The sequence below is a fragment of the Myxine glutinosa genome, chromosome 12 (assembly GCF_964187855.1).
Source record: "Myxine glutinosa chromosome 12, kmMyxGlut1.1, whole genome shotgun sequence".
Lineage (NCBI taxonomy): Eukaryota > Metazoa > Chordata > Myxini > Myxiniformes > Myxinidae > Myxine > Myxine glutinosa.
The window spans coordinates 62,423,589-62,450,469 of record NC_136272.1 but is presented as its reverse complement, the minus strand read 5'-3'; the positions used below and the strand labels follow the sequence as shown (position 1 = coordinate 62,450,469).

General features: G+C 47.4%; 2 protein-coding genes across 2 annotated transcripts; one reads left to right on the top strand and one right to left on the bottom strand.

Annotated features, from left to right (window-relative positions):
* The first annotated feature begins 457 nt into the window (after positions 1-457).
* On the top strand, positions 458-25,368 carry LOC144888396 (uncharacterized). Its single transcript, XM_078766270.1, has 7 exons — positions 458-528; positions 6,802-6,904; positions 19,121-19,370; positions 20,466-20,575; positions 20,928-21,060; positions 21,201-22,285; positions 25,181-25,368. Exons 1-7 carry the CDS (start codon positions 526-528, stop codon positions 25,366-25,368), a joined length of 1,872 nt encoding a protein of 623 aa, XP_078622396.1. The 5' UTR covers positions 458-525.
* On the bottom strand, positions 24,236-26,636 carry LOC144888540 (gem-associated protein 7-like). The gene is made up of 2 exons (XM_078766881.1): positions 26,609-26,636; positions 24,236-26,431 (listed from the first exon to the last, which is right to left on the bottom strand). The coding sequence occupies exon 2, from the start codon at positions 26,392-26,394 to the stop codon at positions 25,759-25,761; it is 636 nt and encodes a 211-aa protein (XP_078623007.1). The 5' UTR covers positions 26,395-26,431; positions 26,609-26,636; the 3' UTR covers positions 24,236-25,758.
* Positions 26,637-26,881: the final 245 nt, after the last annotated feature.

The following is a 26,881-nucleotide window of genomic DNA, read 5'->3' as shown; positions in this document are numbered from 1 at the left end:
AAGATTGTGGATTGAAAGAGTAGGCCACTGTGTCCTGATGCCGTGGCCAAATTCTAAACTCCTACCCTGGTATAAGGGTTAGGGGGCACCGCAGCTACACCCCAGAAACGATTTGTACCCAGAAACCAGGTGTTGCGTATACGAGTTGTGATGTGACGTCATAATGAAGGCTCCAAGTGCTGATGTGTACGATTTGGATAAATATCAATAATTTGTGTTAATCGATTTGTTTGTTCACTGATATTACATTCACCATTGGTTTGATTAGTAACTTAGCAACTGCACTGTGGCAGGAAATCAGGAAATGTTCTTCTTCTTCTTTTGCACCGATGCTTTAAGAATATACGCTGTTGGTGGAGCCGTCAGTTTGAGATACTCGTTCGAACCTTTGCAGATCTTGGTTTGGACATCACCTGGCCCGGGATTGACCTACCTGGAGCTCTGGACGGGTTTTTACTGGTGGCCACAACCGGAGGAAAACTGGTCCACATCTCCAAGAACGTCTCTGACTTCCTGGGCTTCTCCATGGTGGGTGAAACGTTCTTCCATTACATTCATCAATATACTTCAAACTTTCACTTTCATCTTCTTCGTTTTCCTGAAATGTGGAAAACCACAATCCCAGCCACAAAACCACAATCCCAGCCACAAAACTACAATCCCAGCCACAAAACCAAAATCCCATCCACAAAACCACAATCCCAGCCACAAAACCACAATCCCAGCCGCAAAACCAAAATCTCATCCGCAAAACCACAATCCCAGCCACAAAACCAAAATCCCATCCACAAAACCACAATCCCAGCCACAAAACCAAAATCCCATCCACAAAACCACAATCCCATCCACAAAACCACAATCCCAGCCACAAAACCAAAATCCCATCCACAAAACCACAATCCCAGCCACAAAACCAAAATCCCAGCCACAAAACCACAATCCCAGCCACAAAACCAAAATCTCATCCACAAAACCACAATCCCAGCCACAAAACCACAATCCCAGCCACAAAACTAAAAGCCCAGCCACAAAACCACAATCCCAGCCACAAAACCACAATCCCAGCCACAAAACCACAATCCCAGCCACAAAACCACAATCCCAGCCACAAAACCACAATCCCAGCCACAAAACCACAATCCCAGCCACAAAACACAATCCCAGCCACAAAACCACAATCCCAGCCACAAAACCACAATCCCAGCCACAAAACCACAATCCCAGCCACAAAACCAAAATCCCAGCCACAAAACCAAAATCCCAGCCACAAAACCACAATCCCAGCCACAAAACCACAATCCCAGCCACAAAACCACAATCCCAGCCACAAAACCACAATCCCAGCTACAAAACCAAAATCCCATCCACAAAACCACAATCCCAGCCACAAAACCACAATCCCAGCCACAAAACCACAATCCCACCCACAAAACCGAAAGCCCAGCCACAAAACCACAATCCCAGCCACAAAACCACAATCCCAGCCACAAAACCAAAATCCCATCCACAAAACCACAATCCCAGCCACAAAACCAAAATCCCATCCACAAAACCACAATCCCATCCACAAAACCACAATCCCAGCTACAAAACCAAAATCCCATCCACAAAACCACAATCCCAGCCACAAAACCAAAATCCCAGCCACAAAACCACAATCCCAGCCACAAAACCAAAATCTCATCCACAAAACCACAATCCCAGCCACAAAACCACAATCCCAGCCACAAAACTAAAAGCCCAGCCACAAAACCACAATCCCAGCCACAAAACCACAATCCCATCCACAAAACCACAATCCCAGCCACAAAACACAATCCCAGCCACAAAACCACAATCCCAGCCACAAAACCACAATCCCAGCCACAAAACCACAATCCCAGCCACAAAACCAAAATCCCAGCCACAAAACCACAATCCCAGCCACAAAACCAAAATCCCATCCACAAAACCACAATCCCAGCCACAAAACCACAATCCCAGCCACAAAACCACAATCCCAGCCACAAAACCAAAAGCCCAGCCACAAAACCACAATCCCAGCCACAAAACCATAATCCCAGCCACAAAACCACAATCCCAGCCACAAAACCACAATCCCAGCCACAAAACCACAATCCCAGCCACAAAACCACAATCCCAGCCACAAAACCACAATCCCAGCCACAAAACCACAATCCCAGCCACAAAACCACAATCCCAGCCACAAAAACACAATCCCAGCCACAAAACCACAATCCCAGCCACAAAACCACAATCCCAGCCACAAAACCACAATCCCAGCCACAAAACCACAATCCCAGCCACAAAACCACAATCCCAGCCACAAAACCACAATCCCAGCCACAAAACCACAATCCCAGCCACAAAACCACAATCCCAGCCACAAAACAACAATCCCAGCCACAAAACCACAATCCCAGCCACAAAACCACAAAACCACAATCCCAGCCACAAAACCACAATCCCAGCCACAAAACCACAATCCCAGCCACAAAACACAATCCCAGCCACAAAACACAATCCCAGCCACAAAACCAAAATCCCATCCACAAAACAACAATCCCAGCCACAAAACCACAAAACCACAATCCCAGCCACAAAACCACAAAACCACAATCCCAGCCACAAAACCACAATCCCAGCCACAAAACACAATCCCAGCCACAAAACCACAATCCCAGCCACAAAACCACAATCCCAGCCACAAAACCACAAAACCACAATCCCAGCCACAAAACCACAATCCCAGCCACAAAACCACAATCCCAGCCACAAAACCAAAAGCCCAGCCACAAAACCACAATCCCAGCCACAAAACCATAATCCCAGCCACAAAACCACAATCCCAGCCACAAAACCACAATCCCAGCCACAAAACCACAATCCCAGCCACAAAACCAAAAGCCCAGCCACAAAACCACAATCCCAGCCACAAAACCATAATCCCAGCCACAAAACCACAATCCCAGCCACAAAACCACAATCCCAGCCACAAAACCACAATCCCAGCCACAAAACCACAATCCCAGCCACAAAACCACAATCCCAGCCACAAAACCACAATCCCAGCCACAAAAACACAATCCCAGCCACAAAACCACAATCCCAGCCACAAAACCACAATCCCAGCCACAAAACCACAATCCCAGCCACAAAACCACAATCCCAGCCACAAAACCACAATCCCAGCCACAAAACCACAATCCCAGCCACAAAACAACAATCCCAGCCACAAAACCACAATCCCAGCCACAAAACCACAAAACCACAATCCCAGCCACAAAACCACAATCCCAGCCACAAAACCACAATCCCAGCCACAAAACCAAAATCCCAGCCACAAAACCACAATCCCAGCCACAAAACCAAAATCCCATCCACAAAACCACAATCCCAGCCACAAAACCACAATCCCAGCCACAAAACCACAATCCCAGCCACAAAACCAAAAGCCCAGCCACAAAACCACAATCCCAGCCACAAAACCATAATCCCAGCCACAAAACCACAATCCCAGCCACAAAACCACAATCCCAGCCACAAAACCACAATCCCAGCCACAAAACCACAATCCCAGCCACAAAACCACAATCCCAGCCACAAAACCACAATCCCAGCCACAAAACCACAATCCCAGCCACAAAACCACAATCCCAGCCACAAAACCACAATCCCAGCCACAAAACCACAATCCCAGCCACAAAACCACAATCCCAGCCACAAAAACACAATCCCAGCCACAAAACCACAATCCCAGCCACAAAACCACAATCCCAGCCACAAAACCACAATCCCAGCCACAAAACCACAATCCCAGCCACAAAACCACAATCCCAGCCACAAAACCACAATCCCAGCCACAAAACCACAAAACCACAATCCCAGCCACAAAACCACAATCCCAGCCACAAAACCACAATCCCAGCCACAAAACACAATCCCAGCCACAAAACACAATCCCAGCCACAAAACCAAAATCCCATCCACAAAACAACAATCCCAGCCACAAAACCACAAAACCACAATCCCAGCCACAAAACCACAAAACCACAATCCCAGCCACAAAACCACAATCCCAGCCACAAAACACAATCCCAGCCACAAAACCACAATCCCAGCCACAAAACCACAATCCCAGCCACAAAACCACAAAACCACAATCCCAGCCACAAAACCACAATCCCAGCCACAAAACCACAATCCCAGCCACAAAACCAAAAGCCCAGCCACAAAACCACAATCCCAGCCACAAAACCATAATCCCAGCCACAAAACCACAATCCCAGCCACAAAACCACAATCCCAGCCACAAAACCACAATCCCAGCCACAAAACCACAATCCCAGCCACAAAACCACAATCCCAGCCACAAAACCACAATCCCAGCCACAAAACCACAAAACCACAATCCCAGCCACAAAACCACAATCCCAGCCACAAAACCACAATCCCAGCCACAAAACCACAATCCCAGCCACAAAACCACAATCCCAGCCACAAAACCACAATCCCAGCCACAAAACCACAATCCCAGCCACAAAACCACAAAACCACAATCCCAGCCACAAAACCACAATCCCAGCCACAAAACCACAATCCCAGCCACAAAACCAAAAGCCCAGCCACAAAACCACAATCCCAGCCACAAAACCATAATCCCAGCCACAAAACCACAATCCCAGCCACAAAACCACAATCCCAGCCACAAAACCACAATCCCAGCCACAAAACCACAATCCCAGCCACAAAACCACAATCCCAGCCACAAAACCACAATCCCAGCCACAAAAACACAATCCCAGCCACAAAACCACAATCCCAGCCACAAAACCACAATCCCAGCCACAAAACCACAATCCCAGCCACAAAACCACAATCCCAGCCACAAAACCACAATCCCAGCCACAAAACCACAATCCCAGCCACAAAACAACAATCCCAGCCACAAAACCACAATCCCAGCCACAAAACCACAAAACCACAATCCCAGCCACAAAACCACAATCCCAGCCACAAAACCACAATCCCAGCCACAAAACACAATCCCAGCCACAAAACACAATCCCAGCCACAAAACCAAAATCCCATCCACAAAACAACAATCCCAGCCACAAAACCACAAAACCACAATCCCAGCCACAAAACCACAAAACCACAATCCCAGCCACAAAACCACAATCCCAGCCACAAAACACAATCCCAGCCACAAAACCACAATCCCAGCCACAAAACCACAATCCCAGCCACAAAACCACAAAACCACAATCCCAGCCACAAAACCACAATCCCAGCCACAAAACAACAATCCCAGCCACAAAACCACAAAACCACAATCCCAGCCACAAAACCACAAAACCACAATCCCAGCCACAAAACCACAAAACCACAATCCCAGCCACAAAACCACAATCCCAGCCACAAAACACAATCCCAGCCACAAAACCACAATCCCAGCCACAAAACCACAATCCCAGCCACAAAACCACAAAACCACAATCCCAGCCACAAAACCACAATCCCAGCCACAAAACCACAATCCCAGCCACAAAACCACAATCCCAGCCACAAAACCACAATCCCAGCCACAAAACCACAATCCCAGCCACAAAACCATAATCCCAGCCACAAAACCACAATCCCAGCCACAAAACACAATCCCAGCCACAAAACCACAATCCCAGCCACAAACCTACAATCCCAGCCACAAAACCACAATCCCAGCCACAAAACCACAATCCCAGCCACAAAACCACAATCCCAGCCACAAAACCACAATCCCAGCCACAAAACCACAATCCCAGCCACAAAACCACAATCCCAGCCACAAAACCACAATCCCAGCCACAAAACAACAATCCCATCCACAAAACCACAATCCCAGCCACAAAACCACAATCCCAGCCACAAAACCACAATCCCAGCCACAAAACCATAATCCCAGCCACAAAACACAATCCCAGCCACAAAACCACAATCCCAGCCACAAACCTACAATCCCAGCCACAAAACCACAATCCCAGCCACAAAACCACAATCCCAGCCACAAAACCACAATCCCAGCCACAAAACCACAATCCCAGCCACAAACCTACAATCCCAGCCACAAAACCACACTTACACCGTGCTCAGAATTATTTAATTAGGGGAGATTATTACAATAACGGACTCGTCTGGTCCTGGATTTGGTTTTGGATACAGAGTCGAGGCTCATGCAAAAGCTGGAATACGATGGACCAGAACGTCACAGAACAAGAACAGAGTGGGAAAGGGGGAGGGTATGACCACACCATCAGCAAGGTAGAGGGACACTTCGAGGAAGAATGGGCACGGGGAAGAATGAGATCAAAGGGAGGAGGAGGACATGAGTGGGGGCCCGGGGGCGGGGGGGGTGGGGGGGGTTGGACAAGCTGAATTGAAGCTGGATTCCTTTTCCAGCACAATCTGATCCAACTAAAACTTCCATCTTGTGCAGCATCAACAGAGAGAACTACGTCATGAAGCTTACTATTCTTCAGAGGAAGGTTAAGCCGGTTGTCCCATCTGCTTGCACATGCTTGTGGATGCTAATTATCCCATGTGGTATTTTCCAGTCGACCTTTTGCCCAGTATCTCGTCCAAATTCCAAGCTCTTCCTCACATCTGGCACTCAACAACTTGAATGAGAAAGACCCTCAGTCTGTAACCTCACTGAACAATCCGCCTGGTTGCTTCATTATTCCTTGTTTGATTCTTTGTTTATATCAAATGTCATATTGGGGCACCCATGTCTCGCAACCCACCTTGTCACCTTATTTTCAGGTGGACCTGGTGTCCCAGGGAGACAGCCTGTATGATGTGATTGACCCAGCGGACCATATGGAGATCCACAAGCGACTGCATGCTCCAGCTCGTAATGGCGACAGTAAGTAAAATTCCATTACATTTCGGCAAATTCACACGTACTAGAGAAGAACCTTATGGACAGATTGATGTCCCCAACTGGGGTATTTTATTACCCCTCGCACGAAGCGCAAAGTGCGGTTTAGCATTTGCTTCAATGTGTCTGTATACAGACGTCTCTATGATCAAGGAACCACGTCATTTCAATTGAAAGTTACATTTGGGATAACGGAGAACATGAAGTGGGACACGAACCTGCAGTCTAGCAGCAATTTGGATCTGGATTTGACAAATTGTACGGAATATCGTCACAAACTCACATGCTCACAGAGGAATATGGAGTCTGGCAACACTTTGGTTCTGGATTTGGAAAATTGTATGGAATATCGTCACAAACTCACATGCTCACAGAGGAATATGGAGTCTAGCAGCACTTTGGCTCTGGATTTGGCAAATTGTATGGAATATCATCACAAACTCACATGCACACATAGGAATATGGAGTCTAGCAGCATTTTGGTTCTGGATTTGGCAAATTGTACGGAATATCATCACAAACTCACATGCTCACAGAGGAATATGGAGTCTAGCAGCACTTTGGATCTGGATTTGGCAAATTGTATGGAATATCGTCACAAACTCACAGAGGAATATGGAGTCTAGCAGCACTTTGGATCTGGATTTGGCAAATTGTATGGAATATCGTCACAAACTCGCAGAGGAATATGGAGTCTAGCAGCACTTTGGATCTGGATTTGGCAAATTGTATGGAATATCGTCACAAACTCACAGAGGAATATGGAGTCTAGCAGCACTTTGGATCTGGATTTGGCAAATTGTATGGAATATCGTCACAAACTCGCAGAGGAATATGGAGTCTGGCAGCACTTTGGTTCTGGATTTGGCAAATTGAATGGAATATCGTCACAAATTCACATGCTCACAGAGGAATATGGAGTCTGGCAGCACTTTGGTTCTGGATTTGGCAAATTGAATGGAATATCGTCACAAACTCACATGCTCACAGAGGAATATGGAGTCTAGCAGCACTTTGGTTCTGGATTTGGCAAATTGAATGGAATATCGTCACAAACTCACATGCTCACAGAGGAATATGGAGTCTGGCAGCACTTTGGATCTGGATTTGGCAAATTGTATGGAATGTCGTCACAAACTCATAAACTCACAGAGGAATATGGAGTCTCGCAGCACTTGTGGTTCTGGATTTGGAAAATTGTATGGAATATCGTCACAAACTCTACCGCCTCTGACATCAACTCATCCTGGGAATTCTTCCAAAGTAAATTGCTCTCTCTCATGCACAGATTTATCCCATCTCGTCTTCAGTTATCATACCCTTCCTCCCGTCCATGGTACACGGAATCTTGTGGTGAGGCTATTGCCCAGAAACAACTTGCTTTCGTCTCCTGGAAAGCAAATCCAACGGAAGGAAATCTCATTTCCTTTCACAAAGCCCGAAACAAGTGTGTGTCCACCCTCAGGAGAGCCAGGAAACAATATCTCTCCGTTCTCAGGACAGAACTCTCTTATCTGTCTCCCTCTTCCAAATCCTGGTGGCGTCTGGTCAAATCTGTTTCTGGTGTTTGTTCCCCCTCCATCCCCTCCCTCACCTCAAACGGCCACACGGCTGACTCCGCACGTGAAAAAGCTGAATGCCTCAACTCTGTGTTTGCCTCTAAATCTTGTGTCCCAAACCCATCCCTCTCTGTACCCACCGTACCCAGCTGCTCCTGGACTCTGTGTCCTTTTCTGTCAACCCTCGACTCTGATTCTGCAACTGGACCTGACGGCATCAGCCCACAGGTCCTAAAATCCTGTTCTCCGCTCTTTCACTCCCTCTCTCTGTTCTCTTCACCCTCTCTTTTGCTCAAGGTCATCTGCCATCTGCTTGGAAATCTGACAACATCACCGCTTTGCACAAAAAAGGTGCAAAAACAGATCCCAGCAACTACAGACCAATCAGCCTTCTCCCAATTATCAGCAAAGTCATGGAATCCATCATTGCTTCAGATATGAAATCTTTCCTCTTCTCCAATGGCTTTATCTCTGATCATCAATTTGGTTTCAGACCTGGTCACTCTACTCTGGACATGCTGCTTCTGCTTTCTCAACAATGGATGGAGGTCCTCAATGCCAAACAGGAAATTAGAGCTGTCTCCCTTGACATATCACGTGCCTTCGATACGGTCTGGCACCCCGCTCTGCTCACCAAACTCTCCTCTTTTGGTATCCATGGAAATCTCCACGCATGGCTGGCGGACTTCCCCTCTAGTCGTAGTCAACGTGTGGCCCTGAATGGGTTTCTCTCATCTCTTCCTGTTCAGGCTGGAGTTCCCCAAGGCAGTGTTCTGGGCCCTGTGCTTTTTCTGGTCTTCATCAATGATCTCTCTGACTCTCTTGAAAATACTCTCTATCTCTTTGCTGATGACTCTACTCTCTGTCACTCCATTCTTCATCCCTCAGATCGGCAGTCTGCAGCCTCCTCACTCTCTGCAGACCTGGACAAAATCACAGACTGGGCAAACAAGTGGAACATGTCTTTCAATCCTGACAAATCTCACACTCTTACGATGTCTCTCCGAAAAGACCGACTGGACAACCCTCCCAGCCACTTTCTGAATAATCCTCTCCAAGAAGTTCTGTCACTCAAGCTTTTGGGTCTCACTATCTGCCATGATCTTTCCTGGGAAAACCACATTTCAAATCTGGCCTCCAAAGCCAGTCACCGACTGGGCATCCTCCGTCGTGCGAAGTCCTTCCTTGGCACACCTGAGCTCCTCACCACATACAAGGCTTTCATCCGCAGCTCAATGGAATACTGCTCTCCCCTCTGGGCTGGTGCTCCTGCCTCACACCTAGCTCGTCTTCACGCTGTTGAAACCAAAGCATTCAGAATCATTGGAATCTCCCGCGATGAAGCTAACTCCAAGGGCCTCTCACTCACTCACCGCAGGCAGGTTGGTGGTCTTTCCGTCTTCTACCGACTCCTCTCTGGCCTTGCCCCCCCCCCCCCCAGCTCTCTCTGGGCTCTGTCCCGCAAATATTCCTACAGGTCGCACAAGATCTGCCTGCAACCCTCTTATGGTTAAACTGCCAAAATCAAGACTCTCTGCTCACCTTCACTCCTTCATTCCTCTTTTCTCCCGCCTCTGGAACAAACTCCCTCACTCTCTTCAATCCCACTCCACCCTCCAGGTCTTTAAAACAGCTGTTCACCACCATCTCTTATCTTCCCCCATCCAAAACCTTAATCTTTTCTACCCCTGCTAATTTCACCCCAAATCCACTTTTTTGAAATACCAACTTCTGCCCTGGAAGTCCTTGGTGCCCTTGTGTTTTATACTTCTCCCACCCCCCCCCCCCCCCATTCCCACGCCTCCTCCCCCCAAGCCCTCTCCCTCCCACACATCTCCCTGCTCTCAAATGTTGTGTGCTCTCAAGTGTTTGTGTGCTTCCCCTTCTCTCCCCATCTTGTCTTCCACTCCCTCTTTTTATATATTTTGTTTGTCTGGTTGATTTGTTTGTGAAGTAAATGTCAGCTCTTTCACGAGCCTCGATTCAGTATACAACAAAAAACAAACAACAAAAAAAAAAAAACACGCTCACAGAGGAATATGGAGTCTTGAAACACTTTGGTTCTGGATTTGGAACATTGTATGAAATATCGTCACAAACTCACAGAGGAATATGGAGTCTCGCAGCACTTTGGTTCTGGATTTGGCAAATTGTATGGAATATCGTCACAAACTCACGTGCTCACAGAGGAATATGGAGTCTCGCAACACTTTGGTTCTGGATTTGGCAAATTATATGGAATATCGTCGCAAACTCAAGTGGAAGGAATGTATGGAGACAAAAGGTCTGAAGGTGAATATCGGAAAACGAAGGTGATGGCATGTGGTAAAGCATGTGGCGAGGTGGAAAGAACTGGGAAGTGGCTATGTGCTGTGTGCAGGAAGGGTGTCGGAGTGAACTCCATTCAATGTACAATGTGCGCTGAGTGGGTTCATCAAAAATGTAGTGGGTTGAGAGGGTCATTAACCAGTGTGGCAGCTACATTCAAGTGTAAGGTGTGCACAGAGGGAGCTGCAGATGGAGGAAATGTTGAGTTGGATCTTGGAGACGGCGTGAAGCTGGAAGGTGTGAAAACATTGTTACCTTGGAGACATGCTGAATGGAGAAGGTGGATCAGACTCGGCAACGGTTGCTGGAATGAGATGTGCATGGAAGAAGTTTCGGGAACTGAGTGGCGTGCTGATGAGGAGGAGAGTGTCGTTGAAGCTGAAGGGAAAAGTGTATGCTGCATGTGTGAGAAGTGTTATGATTTATGGGAGCGAGACATGGGTAATGAACGTAGAGCAGCAACGAAGGCTGGAAAGGGTGGAAATGCGAATGGTTCGGTGGATGTGCGGAGTATCGTTGAGAGAGAGGAAGACAAATGATGATTTGCGAAAGATGCTGGGAATAGAGCCTGTGATTGATGCTGTGAAGAGGAACAGGTTGAGATGGTTTGGTCATGTGTTGAGGAAGGATGAAAGTGACTGGTTGAGAAGAGTGATGGAAATGAATGTAGAAGGAAGTAGAGGACGGGGAAGACCGAGAAAGACTTGGCTAAAGATGGTCGAATAAGAAATGCGGGCAAGGGGGTTAACAAGGAGAGATGCAGAAAATAGGGCAAAATGGAGAACATTGTCACGGGGACCGCAAGGCTAACCCCGCGCTTGCAGGGAAAATGGCCTTAAAATACCTGTTGTTGTTGTTGTATCGTCACAAACTCACATGCTCACAGAGGAATATGGAGTCCAGCAGCACTTTGGATCTGGATTTGACAAATTGTATGGAATATCGTCACAAACTCACATGCTCACAGAGGAATATGGAGTCTAGCAGCACTTTGGATCTGGATTTGACAAATTGTATGGAATATCGTCACAAACTCACATGCACCCAGAGGAATATGGAGTCTAGCAGCACTTTGGATCTGGATTTGACAAATTGTATGGAATGTCGTCACAAACTCACATGCTCACAGAGGAATATGGAGTCTAGCAGCACTTTGGATCTGGATTTGACAAATTGTATGGAATATCGTCACAAACTCACATGCACCCAGAGGAATATGGAGTCTAGCAGCACTTTGGATCTGGATTTGACAAATTGTATGGAATGTCGTCACAAACTCACATGCTCACAGAGGAATATGGAGTCTAGCAGCACTTTGGTTCTGGATTTGACAAATTGTATGGAATGTCGTCACAAACTCACTTGCTTACAGAGGAATATGGAGTCTAGCAGCACTTTGGTTCTGGATTTGGCAAATTGTATGGAATGTCATCACAAACTCACATGCTCACAGAGGAATATGGAGTCTAGCAGCACTTTGGATCTGGATTTGGCAAATTGTATGGAATGTCGTCACAAACTCACATGCTCACAGAGGAATATGGAGTCCAGCAGCACTTTGGATCTGGATTTGACAAATTGTATGGAATGTCGTCACAAACTCACATGCTCACAGAGGAATATGGAGTCTAGCAGCACTTTGGTTCTGGATTTGGCAAATTGTATGGAATGTCGTTACAAACTCACATGCTCACAGAGGAATATGGAGTCTTTTGGATCTGGATTTGGCAAATTGTATGGAATGTCGTCACAAACTCACATGCTCACAGAGGAATATGGAGTCCAGCAGCACTTTGGATCTGGATTTGGCAAATTGTATGGCATGTCGTCACAAACTCACAGAGGAATATGGAGTCTAGCAACACTTTGGATCTGGAAAATTGCACGGAATGTCTTCTTACTTACTTCTTACTCTCTTACTATGTCTCTCCGAAAAGATCGACTGGACAACCCTCCCATCTACTTTCTCAACAATCCTCTCCAAGAAGTTCTGTCGCTAAAGCTTTTGGGTCTCACTATCTGCCATGATCTTTCTTGGGAAATCCACATTTCCAAGCTGGCCTCCAAAGCCAGTCGCCGACTGGGCATCCTCCGTCGTGCGAAGTCCTTCCTCGGCACACCTGAGCTCCTCACCACATACAAGGCTTTCATCCGCAGCTCAATGGAATACTGTTCTCCCCTATGGGCTGGTGCTCCTGCCTCACACCTGGCTCGGCTTCACGCTGTTGAATCCAAAGCTTTCAAAATCATTGGAATCTCCCGCGATGAAGCTATCTCTGAGGGCCTTTCACTCACTCACCGCAGGCAGGTAGGTTGTCTTTCTGTCTTCTACCGACTCCTCTCCGGCCTTGCTCCCCCAGCTCTCTCTGTGCTCTGTCCCCCAAATATTCCTACAGGTCGCACAAGATCTGCCAGCAACCCTCTGATGGTTAAACTGCCGAAATCTCGGCTCTCTGCTCACCTTCACTCTTTCATTCCTCTTTTCTCCCGCCTCTGGAACAAACTCCCACACTCCCTTCAATCCCTCTCCTCCCTCCAGGTCTTTAAAACAGCTGTTCACCACCATCTCTTATCTTCCCCCATCCAAAACCTTGATCTTTTCTACCCCCACTAATTCACCCCAGATCCACCTTGTTTGAAATTCCAACTTCTTTCCTGGAAATCCTGGCAGTGTCCATATGTTTTATACCTCTCCCACCCCCCCCCCCCTTCACATGCCTCCCCCCCAAAGCCCTCTCCCTCCCACAGATCTCTCGATGTCTCCATGTCTCTCGGTCCCTGCTCTCAAATGTTGTTTTTGTGTCTTTCCCCCTCTCTCCCCATCTTGTCTACCGCTCCCGATGTTATTTGTTTTATGTGTCTGTTTGTCTTTCTGTGTGATTAATGTTCGCTCTTTCACGAGCCTCGATCTTGTATACAAAAAAAAAAAAAGAAAAAAGAAAAAAGAATGTCGTCACAAACTCACATGCTCACAGAGGAATATGGAGTCTAGCAACACTTTGGTTCTGGATTTGGCAAATTGCACGGAATGTCGGGACAAACTCACATGCTCACAGAGGAATATGGAGTCTAGCAGCACTTTGGATCTGGATTTGGCAAATTGTACGGAATGTCGTCACAAACTCACATGCTCACAGAGGAATATGGAGTCTAGCAGCACTTTGGATCTGGATTTGGAAAATTGTATGGAATGTCGTCACAAACTCATATGCTGACAGAGGAATATGGAGTCTAGCAGCACTTTGGATCTGGATTTGGCAAATTGGATGGAATGTCGTCACAAACTCACATGCTCACAGAGGAATATGGAGTCTAGCAGCACTTTGGATCTGGATTTGGCAAATTGTATGGAATGTCGTCACAAACTCACATGCTCACAGAGGAATATGGAGTCTAGCAGCACTTTGGTTCTGGATTTGACAAATTGTATGGAATGTCGTCACAAACTCACATGCTCACAGAGGAATATGGAGTCTAGCAGCACTTTGGATCTGGATTTGGTAAATTGTATGGAATGTCGTCACAAACTCACATGCTCACAGAAGAATATGGAGTCTCGCAGCACTTTGGATCTGGATTTGGCAAATTGTATGGAATGTCGTCACAAACTCACATGTTTACAGAGGAATATGGAGTCGAGCAACACTTTGGATCTGGATTTGACAAATTGTATGGAATATCGTCACAAACGCACATGCACACAGAGGAATATGGAGTCTGGCAACACTTTGGTTCTGGATTTGACAAATTGTATGGAATATCGTCACAAACTCACATGCACACAGAGGAATATGGAGTCTAGCAGCACTTTGGTTCTGGATTTGGCAAATTGTATGGAATATCATCACAAACTCACATGCACACAGAGGAATATGGAGTCTAGCAGCACTTTGGATCTGGATTTGGCAAATTGTATGGAATATCATCACAAACTCACATGCTCACAGAGGAATATGGAGTCCAGCAGCACTTTGATTCTGGATTTGGCAAATTATATGGAATATCATCACAAACTCACATGCTCACAGAGGAATATGGAGTCGCGCAACACTTTGGTTCTGGATTTGGCAAATTGTACGGAATATCGTCACAAACTCACATGCTCACAGAGGAATATGGAGTCTAGCAGCACTTTGGATCTGGATTTGGCAAATTGCACGGAATGTCGTCACAAACTCACATGCTCACAGAGGAATATGGAGTCTAGCAGCACTTTGGATCTGGATTTGGCAAATTGCACGGAATGTCGTCACAAACTCACATGCACCCAGAGGAATATGGAGTCTAGCAGCACTTTGGATCTGGATTTGACAAATTGTATGGAATGTCGTCACAAACTCACATGCTCACAGAGGAATATGGAGTCTAGCAGCACTTTGGAGCTGGATTTGACAAATTGTATGGAATGTCGTCACAAATTCACATGCTCACAGAGGAATATGGAGTCTTTTGGATCTGGATTTGGCAAATTGTATGGAATGTCGTCACAAACTCACATGCTCACAGAGGAATATGGAGTCTAGCAGCACTTTGGTTCTGGATTTGGCAAATTGTGTCGAATATCGTCACAAACTCACATGCACACAGAGGAATATGGAGTCTAGCAGCACTTTGGATCTGGATTTGACAAATTGTATGGAATGTCGTCACAAACTCACATGCTCACAGAGGAATATGGAGTCTAGCAGCACTTTGGTTCTGGAATTGGCAAATTGTATGGAATGTCATCACAAACTCACATGCTCACAGAGGAATATGGAGTCTAGCAGCACTTTGGATCTGGATTTGACAAATTGTATGGAATGTCGTCACAAACTCACATGCTCACAGAGGAATATGGAGTCTAGCAGCACTTTGGATCTGGATTTGGCAAATTGTATGGAATGTCATCACAAACTCACATGCTCACAGAGGAATATGGAGTCCAGCAGCACTTTGGATCTGGATTTGACAAATTGTATGGAATGTCGTCACAAACTCACATGCTCACAGAGGAATATGGAGTCTAGCAGCACTTTGGTTCTGGATTTGGCAAATTGTATGGAATGTCGTCACAAACTCACATGCTCACAGAGGAATATGGAGTCTAGCAGCACTTTGGATCTGGATTTGGCAAATTGTATGGAATGTCGTCACAAACTCACATGCTCACAGAGGAATATGGAGTCTAGCAGCACTTTGGTTCTGGATTTGGCAAATTGCACGGAATGTCGTCACAAACTCACATGCTCACAGAGGAATATGGAGTCTTTTGGATCTGGATTTGGCAAATTGTATGGAATGTCGTCACAAACTCACATGCTCACAGAGGAATATGGAGTCTAGCAACACTTTGGATCTGGATTTGGAAAATTGCACGGAATGTCGTCACAAACTCACATGCTCACAGAGGAATATGGAGTCTAGCAACACTTTGGATCTGGATTTGGCAAATTGTATGGAATGTCGTCACAAACTCACATGCTCACAGAGGAATATGGAGTCTGGCAGCACTTTGGATCTGGATTTGGCAAATTGTATGGAATGTCGTCACAAACTCACATGCTCACAGAGGAATATGGAGTCTAGCAACACTTTGGATCTGGATTTGACAAATTGTATGGAATGTCGTCACAAACTCACATGCTCACAGAGGAATATGGAGTCTGGCAGCACTTTGGAGCTGGATTTGACAAATTGTACGGAATATCGTCATAAACTCACATGCTCACAGAGGAATATGGAGTCTCGCAGCACTTTGGATCTGGATTTGGCAAATTGTACGGAATGTCGTCACAAACTCACATGCTCACAGAGGAATATGGAGTCTGGCAGCACTTTGGATCTGGATTTGGCAAATTGTACGGAATGTCGTCACAAACTCACATGCTCACAGAGGAATATGGAGTCTAGCAACACTTTGGATCTGGATTTGGCAAATTGTATGGAATGTCGTCACAAACTCACATGCTCACAGAGGAATATGGAGTCTGGCAGCACTTTGGAGCTGGATTTGACAAATTGTACGGAATATCGTCATAAACTCACATGCTCACAGAGGAATATGGAGTCTAGCAGCACTTTGGATCTGGATTTGGAAAATTGTATGGAATGTCGTCACAAACTCACAGAGGAATATGGAGTCTGGCAGCACTTTGGCTCTGGATTTGGCAAATTGTACGGAATATCGTCACAAACTCACATGCTCACAGAGGAATATAGAGTCCAGCAGCACTTTCGTTCTGGATTTGGCAAATTGTGTGGAATATCGTCACAAGCTCACAGAGGAATATGGAGTATGGCAGCACTTTGGATCTGGATTTGACAAATTGTATGGAATATCGTCACAAACTCGCATGCTCACAGAGGAATATGGAGTATGGCAGCACTTTGGATCTGGATTTGACAAATTGTACGGAATATCATCACAAACTCACATGCTCACAGAGGAATATGGAGTCTGGCAACACTTTGGTTCTGGATTTGGCAAATTGTATGGAATATCATCACAAACTCACAGAGGAATATGGAGTCTGGCAACACTTTGGATCTGGATTTGGAAAATTGTACGGAATATCATCACAAACTCACATGCTCACAGAGGAATATGGAGTCTGGCAACACTTTGGTTCTGGATTTGGCAAATTGTATGGAATATCATCACAAACTCACAGAGGAATATGGAGTCTAGCAACACTTTGGTTCTGGATTTGGCAAATTGTATGGAATGTCGTCACAAACTCATAAACTCACAGAGGAATATGGAGTCTGGCAACACTTTGGTTCTGGATTTGGCAAATTGTACGGAATATCATCACAAACTCGCATGCTCACAGAGGAATATGGAGTCTGGCAACACATTGGTTCTGGATTTGGCAAATTGTATGGAATGTCGTCACAAACTCACATGCAAATTGTACGGATGTCGTCACAAACTCACTTTGGATCTGGATTTGGCTGACCCTCGCAAACTCACCTTGAGTCGTCTTGCCCGAGTTTGAATCCCACCCAGATATAAAGTGCCATCCCATGTTTCACAGGTGGAGTGATCCGTCAATGTGTGTGCCGTTCCTCGGATGGACGTTAAACTGGCGCCCCGTCTGCTAACATTAGTTGGTGGAGGTTAAATATCCCATGGTGTCTTTCATGAAGCGTCGGCGAGTTATTTCCAGCACCCTCAACAAATTCCTGCGCTAACAACTGCTGGGAAAACAATGGCAAAACCATCCAGTATAACCATTGCCAAGCAACTGTTTCAGCAGCACCGACGCTCTGTGACGGAGTATGGTACACATGGTGCATCAGTATAGTAAATGTATTATGTGGCCACAGCGGCACCGACGCTCTGTGACGGAGTATGGTACACATGGTGCATCAGTGTAGTACATGTATTATGTGGCCACAGCAGCACCGACGCTCTGTGACGGAGTATGGTACACATGGTGCATCAGTATAGTAAATGTATTATGTGGCCACAGCAGCACCGACGCTCTGTGACGGAGTATGGTACACATGGTGCATCAGTATAGTAAATGTATTATGTGGCCACAGCAGCACCGACGCTCTGTGACGGAGTATGGTACACATGGTGCATCAGTGTAGTACATGTATTATGTGGCCACAGCAGCACCGACGCTCTGTGACGGAGTATGGTACACATGGTGCATCAGTGTAGTACATGTATTATGTGGCCACAGCAGCACCGACGCTCTGTGACGGAGTATGGTACACATGGTGCATCAGTATAGTAAATGTATTATGTGGCCACAGCAGCACCGACGCTCTGTGACGGAGTATGGTACACATGGTGCATCAGTGTAGTACATGTATTATGTGGCCACAGCAGCACCGACGCTCTGTGACGGAGTATGGTACACATGGTGCATCAGTGTAGTACATGTATTATGTGGCCACAGCAGCACCGACGCTCTGTGACGGAGTATGGTACACATGGTGCATCAGTGTAGTACATGTATTATGTGGCCACAGCAACACCGACGCTCTGTGACGGAGTATGGTACACATGGTGCATCAGTGTAGTACATGTATTATGTGGCCACAGCAGCACCGACGCTCTGTGACGGAGTATGGTACACATGGTACATCAGTATAGTAAATGTATTATGTTGTCCGCCACTTTTGTTCAGCAGTGGATGTAGCTCCATGTTGTCGGTCAGAACTTTTATTAAAATATCACAAGAGAAGGAGACACAGAATTAGAGACATGGATGTCCTTGTCTCTGGGTTAAGCAAACTCTTTCGGTCGAAGGTCAAGTGGTAAAACCGATAAGTTGATACTTTCCAAACAATGTAATGTCATCCCTCTGTCCCACAGAGGTAACCTTTGTGTGTCGTATGGTCACATCTCGGACACTGCGGCGTGCGGGGAGTAGAAGGAACCGCGTGGTGGAGGTAACGGGTCACCGAGTGTGTTGGAGTTCCAAGGTGGAGAGTCCCCTCAGTGGGGAGATCCTGGTGGCCATGTGCCGTCCACTTGCCTGGCCTGGTTCCCACTCTGGACCGGCACAATGGGCGTTCTGCACATGGCACGAACTGGATATGAAATACCGTTCATGCTGTACCAGGTGATTGGAGGGAATGCACATACCTCATATGTTGAACACAATATACATGGTTAAATAGGATGAAAGGGGCTTCCATTTATTAGGTATTCAAAAATTGCACAATTTTGACCCTCCCCTCCCATTATATACTCTATACATTCTTTCAACCTCCCCTCTGAACCCCCCCTCCATCCCACCCACCTCCTACCCCAACTCCCCAACCCCTCCTGCCCACCTCCTACCCCTCCCCCCATCATCCCACCCACCTCCTACCCCTCCCCCCATCCCACCCACCTCCTGCCCCTCCCCCCATCTCCTGCCCCCTCCCCCATCCCACCCACCTCCTACCCCCTTCCCCCATCCCACCCACCTCCTACCCCCTCCCCCCATCCCACCCACCTCCTACCCCCTCCCCCCATCCCACCCACCTCCTACCCCCTCCCCCCATCCCACCCACCTCCTACCCCCTCCCCCCATCCCACCCACCTCCTACCCCCTCACCCCATCCCACCCACCTCCTGCCCCCTCCCCCATCCCACCCACCTCCTACCCCCTCCCCCCATCCCACCCACCTCCTACCCCCTCCCCCCATCCCACCCACCTCCTACCCCCTCCCCCCATCCCACCCACCTCCTACCCCCTCCCCCCATCCCACCCACCTCCTACCCCCTCCCCCCATCCCACCCACCTCCTACCCCCTCCCCCCATCCCACCCACCTCCTGCCCCCTCCCCCATCCCACCCACCTCCTACCCCCTCCCCCCATCCCACCCACCTCCTACCCCCTCCCCCCATCCCACCCACCTCCTACTCCCTCCCCCCATCCCACCCACCTCCTACCCCCTCCCCCCATCCCACCCACCTCCTGCCCCCTCCCCCCATCCCACCCACCTCCTACCCCCTCCCCCCATCCCACCCACCTCCTGCCCCCTCCCCCCATCCCACCCACCTCCTACCCCAACTTCCTCCCCCATCGCATCAATCTCCTGATCAAGTTCGCTGATCTGTTGACGATGAAGCCTTCCCATGATTTTTCAAACAAACGACTTTGGGCCTAATATCAGGTTTTATTAGCAACGTGATACCTGAAATCTACCTCGGCTTCCTCATCCTCCAGCACGTCTTTCTTTCTGGAGTTCCAACCAGAAGAACTGAGTGGTTCTTCCTGGTACCGACAGGTGCACCCAGATCATCTCTCTGAGGCTCGGATGCTTCACTCCACGTGCTGTAAGTCGTTGTGTAACACTCCAGCCGTACAGGTAACCACTTGCTTTGGGCCCATCTATTTATTATGTATGCATTGTCCTTGTGTATGTGGGGGCAGGGTCAAAATTTGTTACAGGCTGATATAATAATGTTGACCCCCTTGTGTTATGACATCATCGGTGTTCAAAATTCAAAGTAGAGATAAACTAATGTTGGGCCCATCGCGGTGTTTTACCTGTTGAAAAGCGATGACGTGTATGATTTGTTTGTGGAATTGCAAACCTGTCCTCCTTTTCAAATCGTGTCTCGATTACGCACAATCCTTTTGGCTTTCTTCTTCATCCTGCACAATTCCTCCCTCCATCCTTGGCAGTGAGTGGAGAGGAGGTGGTTTGTGAGGGAGTGCTAAAGATGGTCACCAAGTCAGGACAATGGTTGTGGGTTCAGGTGACAGCAATGCGGAAGCGAGATCCACATACGATCCGGTGTACAAACTCGATTATCAGGTGAGTTTACCTTGAAACCGTCGTTGGTGCTAGACCTGGAAGTAAAACGTTTTTTTTGAAAGGTTGCAATTGGAGCTTTGATTTGAATGTTATATTCTCAATTCCTTTGACCAATCGCTGTGTATCACGTGTCATGACAGTGAACAGGTGGCGAAATTCCTTCTCCATCAAACCCCGGTACCTTCAAATCCGAAAGCATCATCCATATCTCCTCATGTAATTGACACTTCGGCAAACATCAATCCCAGGAACAGGGGACATTGCACGTACCGATCTTTGACTCCTGCTTCACAGTCATCCGAGGTCTCCACCATTTCATCCTCTGTAACTCACCTGAGGACGAGGCCCAGACAATCCGAATTAAGTTCCGTTAATAAACACAGAATCCCTGTTCCTCACAAAGCCACGCCAATTCAGGGATTTTGCGCGTGCCCACAACTTCCTGGCACCTCTGGAAATGGCGAAGCTGAGGCGGCACCTCAGCCTACACACCTGTGTGGAAATGATGAGACCCCGTCAAATTACAACGGTCTGAGCCAAGAGGATCCAGTGCCAGCAAAGAGGGCAAGAATGGATGAGGACCTGTCGGAGTTGAGTGAAGACCTGGCAGAGCTGGTGGACCAAATCTTGAGATCAGAGCATTCGTGGGCCTGGGGATCAGATTCCCATCATGTAGCTATTCCATCCAATGACAACTTTGTCACGTGTCCTTCTCCGGCTGTGGTAGTACCTTGTACGCACCTCCACACCGCGGCACCACCTGTTACTGGAAGCGGTATCTCAGAGAAACCACCACAGAAGACTTCAAACAACTTCTCAAACCCAAGTAGCAGGAACTCCTCTTTCCTGTGCCTACAAAATCCGGGTCCTTCCTTACAAGGCGCTGTTATTGAGGCCGATCTCCGGCTAAACTTTGACGCACTTGAGATGCGGAATGACTGCGTCTTCAATGCTGAATACCCATCGTTGTACACCGGAAGTTGGTGTGGTGGTGACGTAACAGAATCGGGCCAGCACGGTTTTGGTGTCGGTGAAAGCGATTTGCAAATCACCAAGTCATCAAAAATGAACCGACTTGATGATGGATTTGGCGTCTCAATCCTCAATTGGGACTTGCTGGATGAACTGGAATCGCTCCTCAGCCTGGGAATTTCCACAACCGAGCAACCTCTTCATGATTCCAGCACATTCCCCCTCACTGGTTTCCTCTATGACAGAATGCCAGGTGGGTTGATGCAAAATGGTGGAGGATCGGATCGATCCTCAGTAATGAATGCCCGATGCAGATGTGCTGGTGAATCAGTTTCCTGGGACACAGTCCAGGTCGGGTCGCCACTCCGAGTCGGGAAGTTAGGTAGGTAACTTGGAATTTGCACAGGGTGCCGGATTTAGCTTGCCTACCCTTTGCGGACACTTTGCGTGATCTTTAAGTCCATCAACCAATGTCGGTAGAGACGACGCCAAGTTTATCGTCGATCCGAGGAACAGCACACACATTCATGAATCCCCTTAATTTTTTTGGTATAAAAGATCGAGGCTCGTGTAAGGGCAAACATTAATCACAAAAAAACAACGGACACATAAAACATAAGATAAAGGGAGCGGGAGACAAGATGGAGAGAGAGAGGGAAGCACACAAGTACAACAGCAGAGAACAGGGACATCGGAAGATCTGTGGGAGGGAGAGGACTTGGGGGAGGAGGTGTGGAAATGGGAGTGGTGGGGGGGAGGGTGGGAGAGGTAAAAAACACATGGACACTGCTAGGACTTCCAGGAAAGAAGTCGGAATTACAAAGAAGTGTATCTGGGGTGAATTAGCGGGGGTAGAAAAGATCAAGGTTTTGGATGGGGGAAGATAAGAGATGGTGGTGAACAGCTGTTTTCAACACCTGGAGGGTGGAGTGGGATTGAAGAGAGTGAGGGAATTTATTCCAGAGGCGGAAGAAAAGGGGAATGAAAGAGTGAAGGTGAGCAGAGAGTCTTGATTTCGTCAGTTTAACCAGAAGAGGGTTGCAGGCAGATCTTGTGCGACCTGTAGGAATATTTGGGAGACAGAGCACAGACAGAGCTGGGGGAGCAAGGCCGGAGAGGAGTCGGTAGAAGACAAAGACCACCAACCTGCCTGCGGTGAGAGTGAGAGGCCCTTGGAGTTAGCTTCATCGCGGGAGATTCCAATGATTCTGAAACCTTGCCAGTGAAACACCAGGATGATCGTTTATAGCTGGGTCAGGATTCAAACCCAGACGAGACAGCCTGGAGTGGGAGTAGTGCGGAACTCGAGACCATCCTGCCATGTCGATCGATATATTCTAGTTACACAAACTTATGTATTTCCTTCAAGTCCAATTACTCGTATATTTATTTGTGTGTAAATGACCACATTTCCTCCCACTGGGTTTGCACTGTCCACACATTGTGTCGACGCCCTTGTGCTACGATTGGCTCGCTGCAGCTATCCAATACCTGCCCCTCCAGATTAACGGAAGTTTTCAGTTCATATTTCAGAGGCCAAAGTACACCATAGTACGGCACATTGGTGGACATTACTAAACGTTGCAAAGTTGTCGGTCTGATTGACACTCATGGGAGAGCATGGCTTCAGGCTAGTTCTGATTCGTTAGGCCTTCCTGAGAGATACTCTCCCAGGATTGGCAAAAAAAGAAGAATTTTTTTATTAAACTTTATCTTCCAAGTGTTTGACTTCCTCCTTCCGACCATCGCCACTGCAGTAACCGTGCACCGTTATTCATTTGATTTAAACAACGATAAAGATTGTGGGGGTACAACACCAGCAGTAAACACACACGATGAGGTTCGGTCGGCTGTTCATCCATCGTACATGGGAAGTTGCAAATCTGCAGAATAGATGAGCAGACATGAGATGAAACATCTGGATTTAAACATACGTGTCATCATAAAAGCTCGGGTCGACGAGCATTCCTTGTTTTACCATATTTTACCTTCCGGTTGATAACGCAAGGCCTTTCTCGTTTCTTCATTTCAGGCAATACTTCATGCCGGCCCTTGCCTGGAGCAACCGTGACCTTCTGACCGCAGCATTTTCGGCAACACACGAGTACATTCATCAAGGGAATGAGTTCAATACCTCACATACACCACTTCCGCCACCGGTCAACCTGCCATCTTCCTGGATTGAAAACACTGGAACACGAGGTCACAGCTGAGGGAAATCTATTTATTATGTACATAGGGGAACGGATTGGGATAAATTGTGAAAAGCAAGAACGGAAGATAAAACGAATATGTGGGTGTGGGAGTCTTGGTGTGGTGCTAGATGCCTGTTCGGCCTCAGAGGCTACTAGGCCTGTATAATGTTGACATATGAAGAAGAAACCACAAGGGGTCGGAAATAATGAAATCACGAGAAATCAATTGATGACCCTTCAGAAATACCTTTTTGTGCGTGCGCACAGAACACCGTCAGCGTAAAATCAGAGAAACGTTTCTACGATTCAAATCTCCTATTGAATGTATGTATAAATAAATATTTATCGGCTGTAACGGCATGCGAATGATTATGGCAGTTATGATTTATGGGAGCGAGACATGGGTAATGAATGTAGAGCAGCAACGAAGGCTGGAAAGGGTGGAAATGCGAATGGTTCGACGGATGTGCGGAGTATCGTTGAGAGAGAGGAAGACAAATGATGAATTGCGAAAGATGATGGCAATAGAGCCTGTGATTGATGCTGTGAAGAGGAACAGGTTGAGATGGTTTGGTCATGTGTTGAGGAAGGATGAAAGTGACTGGTTGAGAAGAGTGATGGAAATGAATGTAGAAGGAAGTAGAAGACGGGGAAGACCGAGAAAGACTTGGCTAAAGATGGTGGAAGAAGAAATGCGGGCAAGGGGGTTAACATGGGGAGATGCAGAAAATAGGGCAAAATGGAGAAGATTGTCATGGGGACCGCAAGGCTAACCCCCGCTCTAGCAGGGAAAATGGCCTTAAAATGCATGTTGTTGTTGTTGTTGTCATTGTAACGACAAATATTAAAATTGTGGATTTTAAAAACTTTGTTTTTTCAAAATTTGCATTTGTCTTGAGAATGTTTTATATACTTGTCATGCATGTTATACGTCTTTTGGGACTTCCTGGCAGTACGGACACTCGTCCGATCAGGTCGAACGTCCCAGACACGAGTGTCACAAACTCAACCTGGGGCCGGCCTGTCCCGTTCGGTAAGCAAAGGTTTCTCACGCCACAAGATCATCGAAGAAATGGAATCTTTCACACATTTCCATTGGGATTGGAAGCAAAAATGCTATGAAAAGCAGGAAGTCCAATAAGGTAATAAAGTGGCAATGCTTCCTCTTCTTCCTCATTATATCCAAACAGAAAATATTTCTCGACCTCCCCTCTGCCACAGAAAAGGCGGTCCTTGGAAAGAAAAAAAAAACCAAAGTATAATGTGATAGCAGAAGTAATGGGAACACAGACTTGTGATAAATGAACTGAACTGCGAGGGATGGCTCGTGGCATCAAGAGGTGCAGCTTTGTTCAGAGCAAAACACACCTGAGAAATCGACCCAATAGAGCTCAATATTTAAACAGGTATTTACAGGATTTGGGACTCGAACTGGGAAATCCACCAGAAATATATACAAAACGGACGAGGTAGAAACAGCACCGAGGTGTCCGATAAGAGGAGCGACCATGGTCACACCCACGGGTCCACGTCAACCCACGGCGGCCTCGGAATCTGCAAGCTGCACCTGGAACACGATGACGTCACTCGCGCGCAGCAGAGCTGCCGGCTGTTTGCCCAGGGGCGTCTTCAGGTCGTGAACGGCCACGCTGCTAAAAGGTACATCGGCGCAGGTGAACCGGGCGCGCATGCGCAATCGCTCGTACAGGGTGAACTCGGCGGGCCGCCCTCCGAGGGCGAGCAGGCAACGTACGAAACGCTCACGCAACGTCGCACGCACCGCACGATCCTCGTCAGCTCGTGCAGAGTCTGCGTGACCCGCACCCAGCCCGGGTAGAGTGAACAGAGCCTTAAAGCGAGCCGAGCTCGGGTCAAATCCCTTTCCTCCTCCCGGTCCCCGTGGGAGCCGTAATATCGGCACCGGTCGGGGAAAGCTGCAGGAAAGCCTCGGGCGCCGATTGGAAGCAGACTCGCTCTCTGTAGCACACCCACCGTCCCGCACCATCAGCACCACCCTGCCCGGCTCTTCGGCGCCTCCAAGGGCGGCGTTCGCTCCATCTGGTGGATCCTCCGTCCGTACGGCGACCGTGAGAATCTCCACGGCTTCCCCACCCTCGCCAGCTCCATCACTTCCATGCGCCTCGTTTTCCTCCAGCACCCCAGCCATCCTTTTGTAGGTTGCGTTTACCACCTCACACAAGGTCCTGCACACAAAAGGCCTTTATAAGTACGATGAATCACCACAACACATTCAACGGTAAAATAACAAATGAGGCGGTTAAAAGCAGTGAAAAGGGCAAAGAAATAAACAGTACGTAATTATAGGCTACTTGGCGCGTAAATGTGTGACTGACAGTGACAGGACAAGTTAGTAAACTCACACGTGCAAATGAAATGGTATTACCTTGATTCTGCCAAGATTAAGGTTTTTCTTCAGATTTAGAACAACAGTAACACACATATAACACTGAATAATCAATAACTTTATCATCAAAGTACCTTATTTTCCAATCAAAGCGAAAAACTAAACGACAGACCAGCTGAACTAAACTGACATGTGTCAATACACCATCTATTGTCAAGCCGTTATCTGCACCGCCATAATCCTCAAGAGATGATTTTAAAAAACGAGTATCGAGAAAGAAGAGATAAAA

Excerpts from the sequence above, each read along its gene's own strand:
- LOC144888396 (XM_078766270.1), top strand. Across the intron at positions 20,576-20,927 it reads GATGCTTCACTCCACGTGCT|TGAGTGGAGAGGAGGTGGTT; the intron begins GTAAGTCGTTGT and ends CATCCTTGGCAG. Across the intron at positions 22,286-25,180 it reads CCTCTATGACAGAATGCCAG|TACGGACACTCGTCCGATCA; the intron begins GTGGGTTGATGC and ends ACTTCCTGGCAG.
- LOC144888540 (XM_078766881.1), bottom strand. The coding sequence starts at position 26,394 with ATGGCTGGGGTGCTGGAGGAAAACGAGGCGCATGGAAGTGATGGAGCT.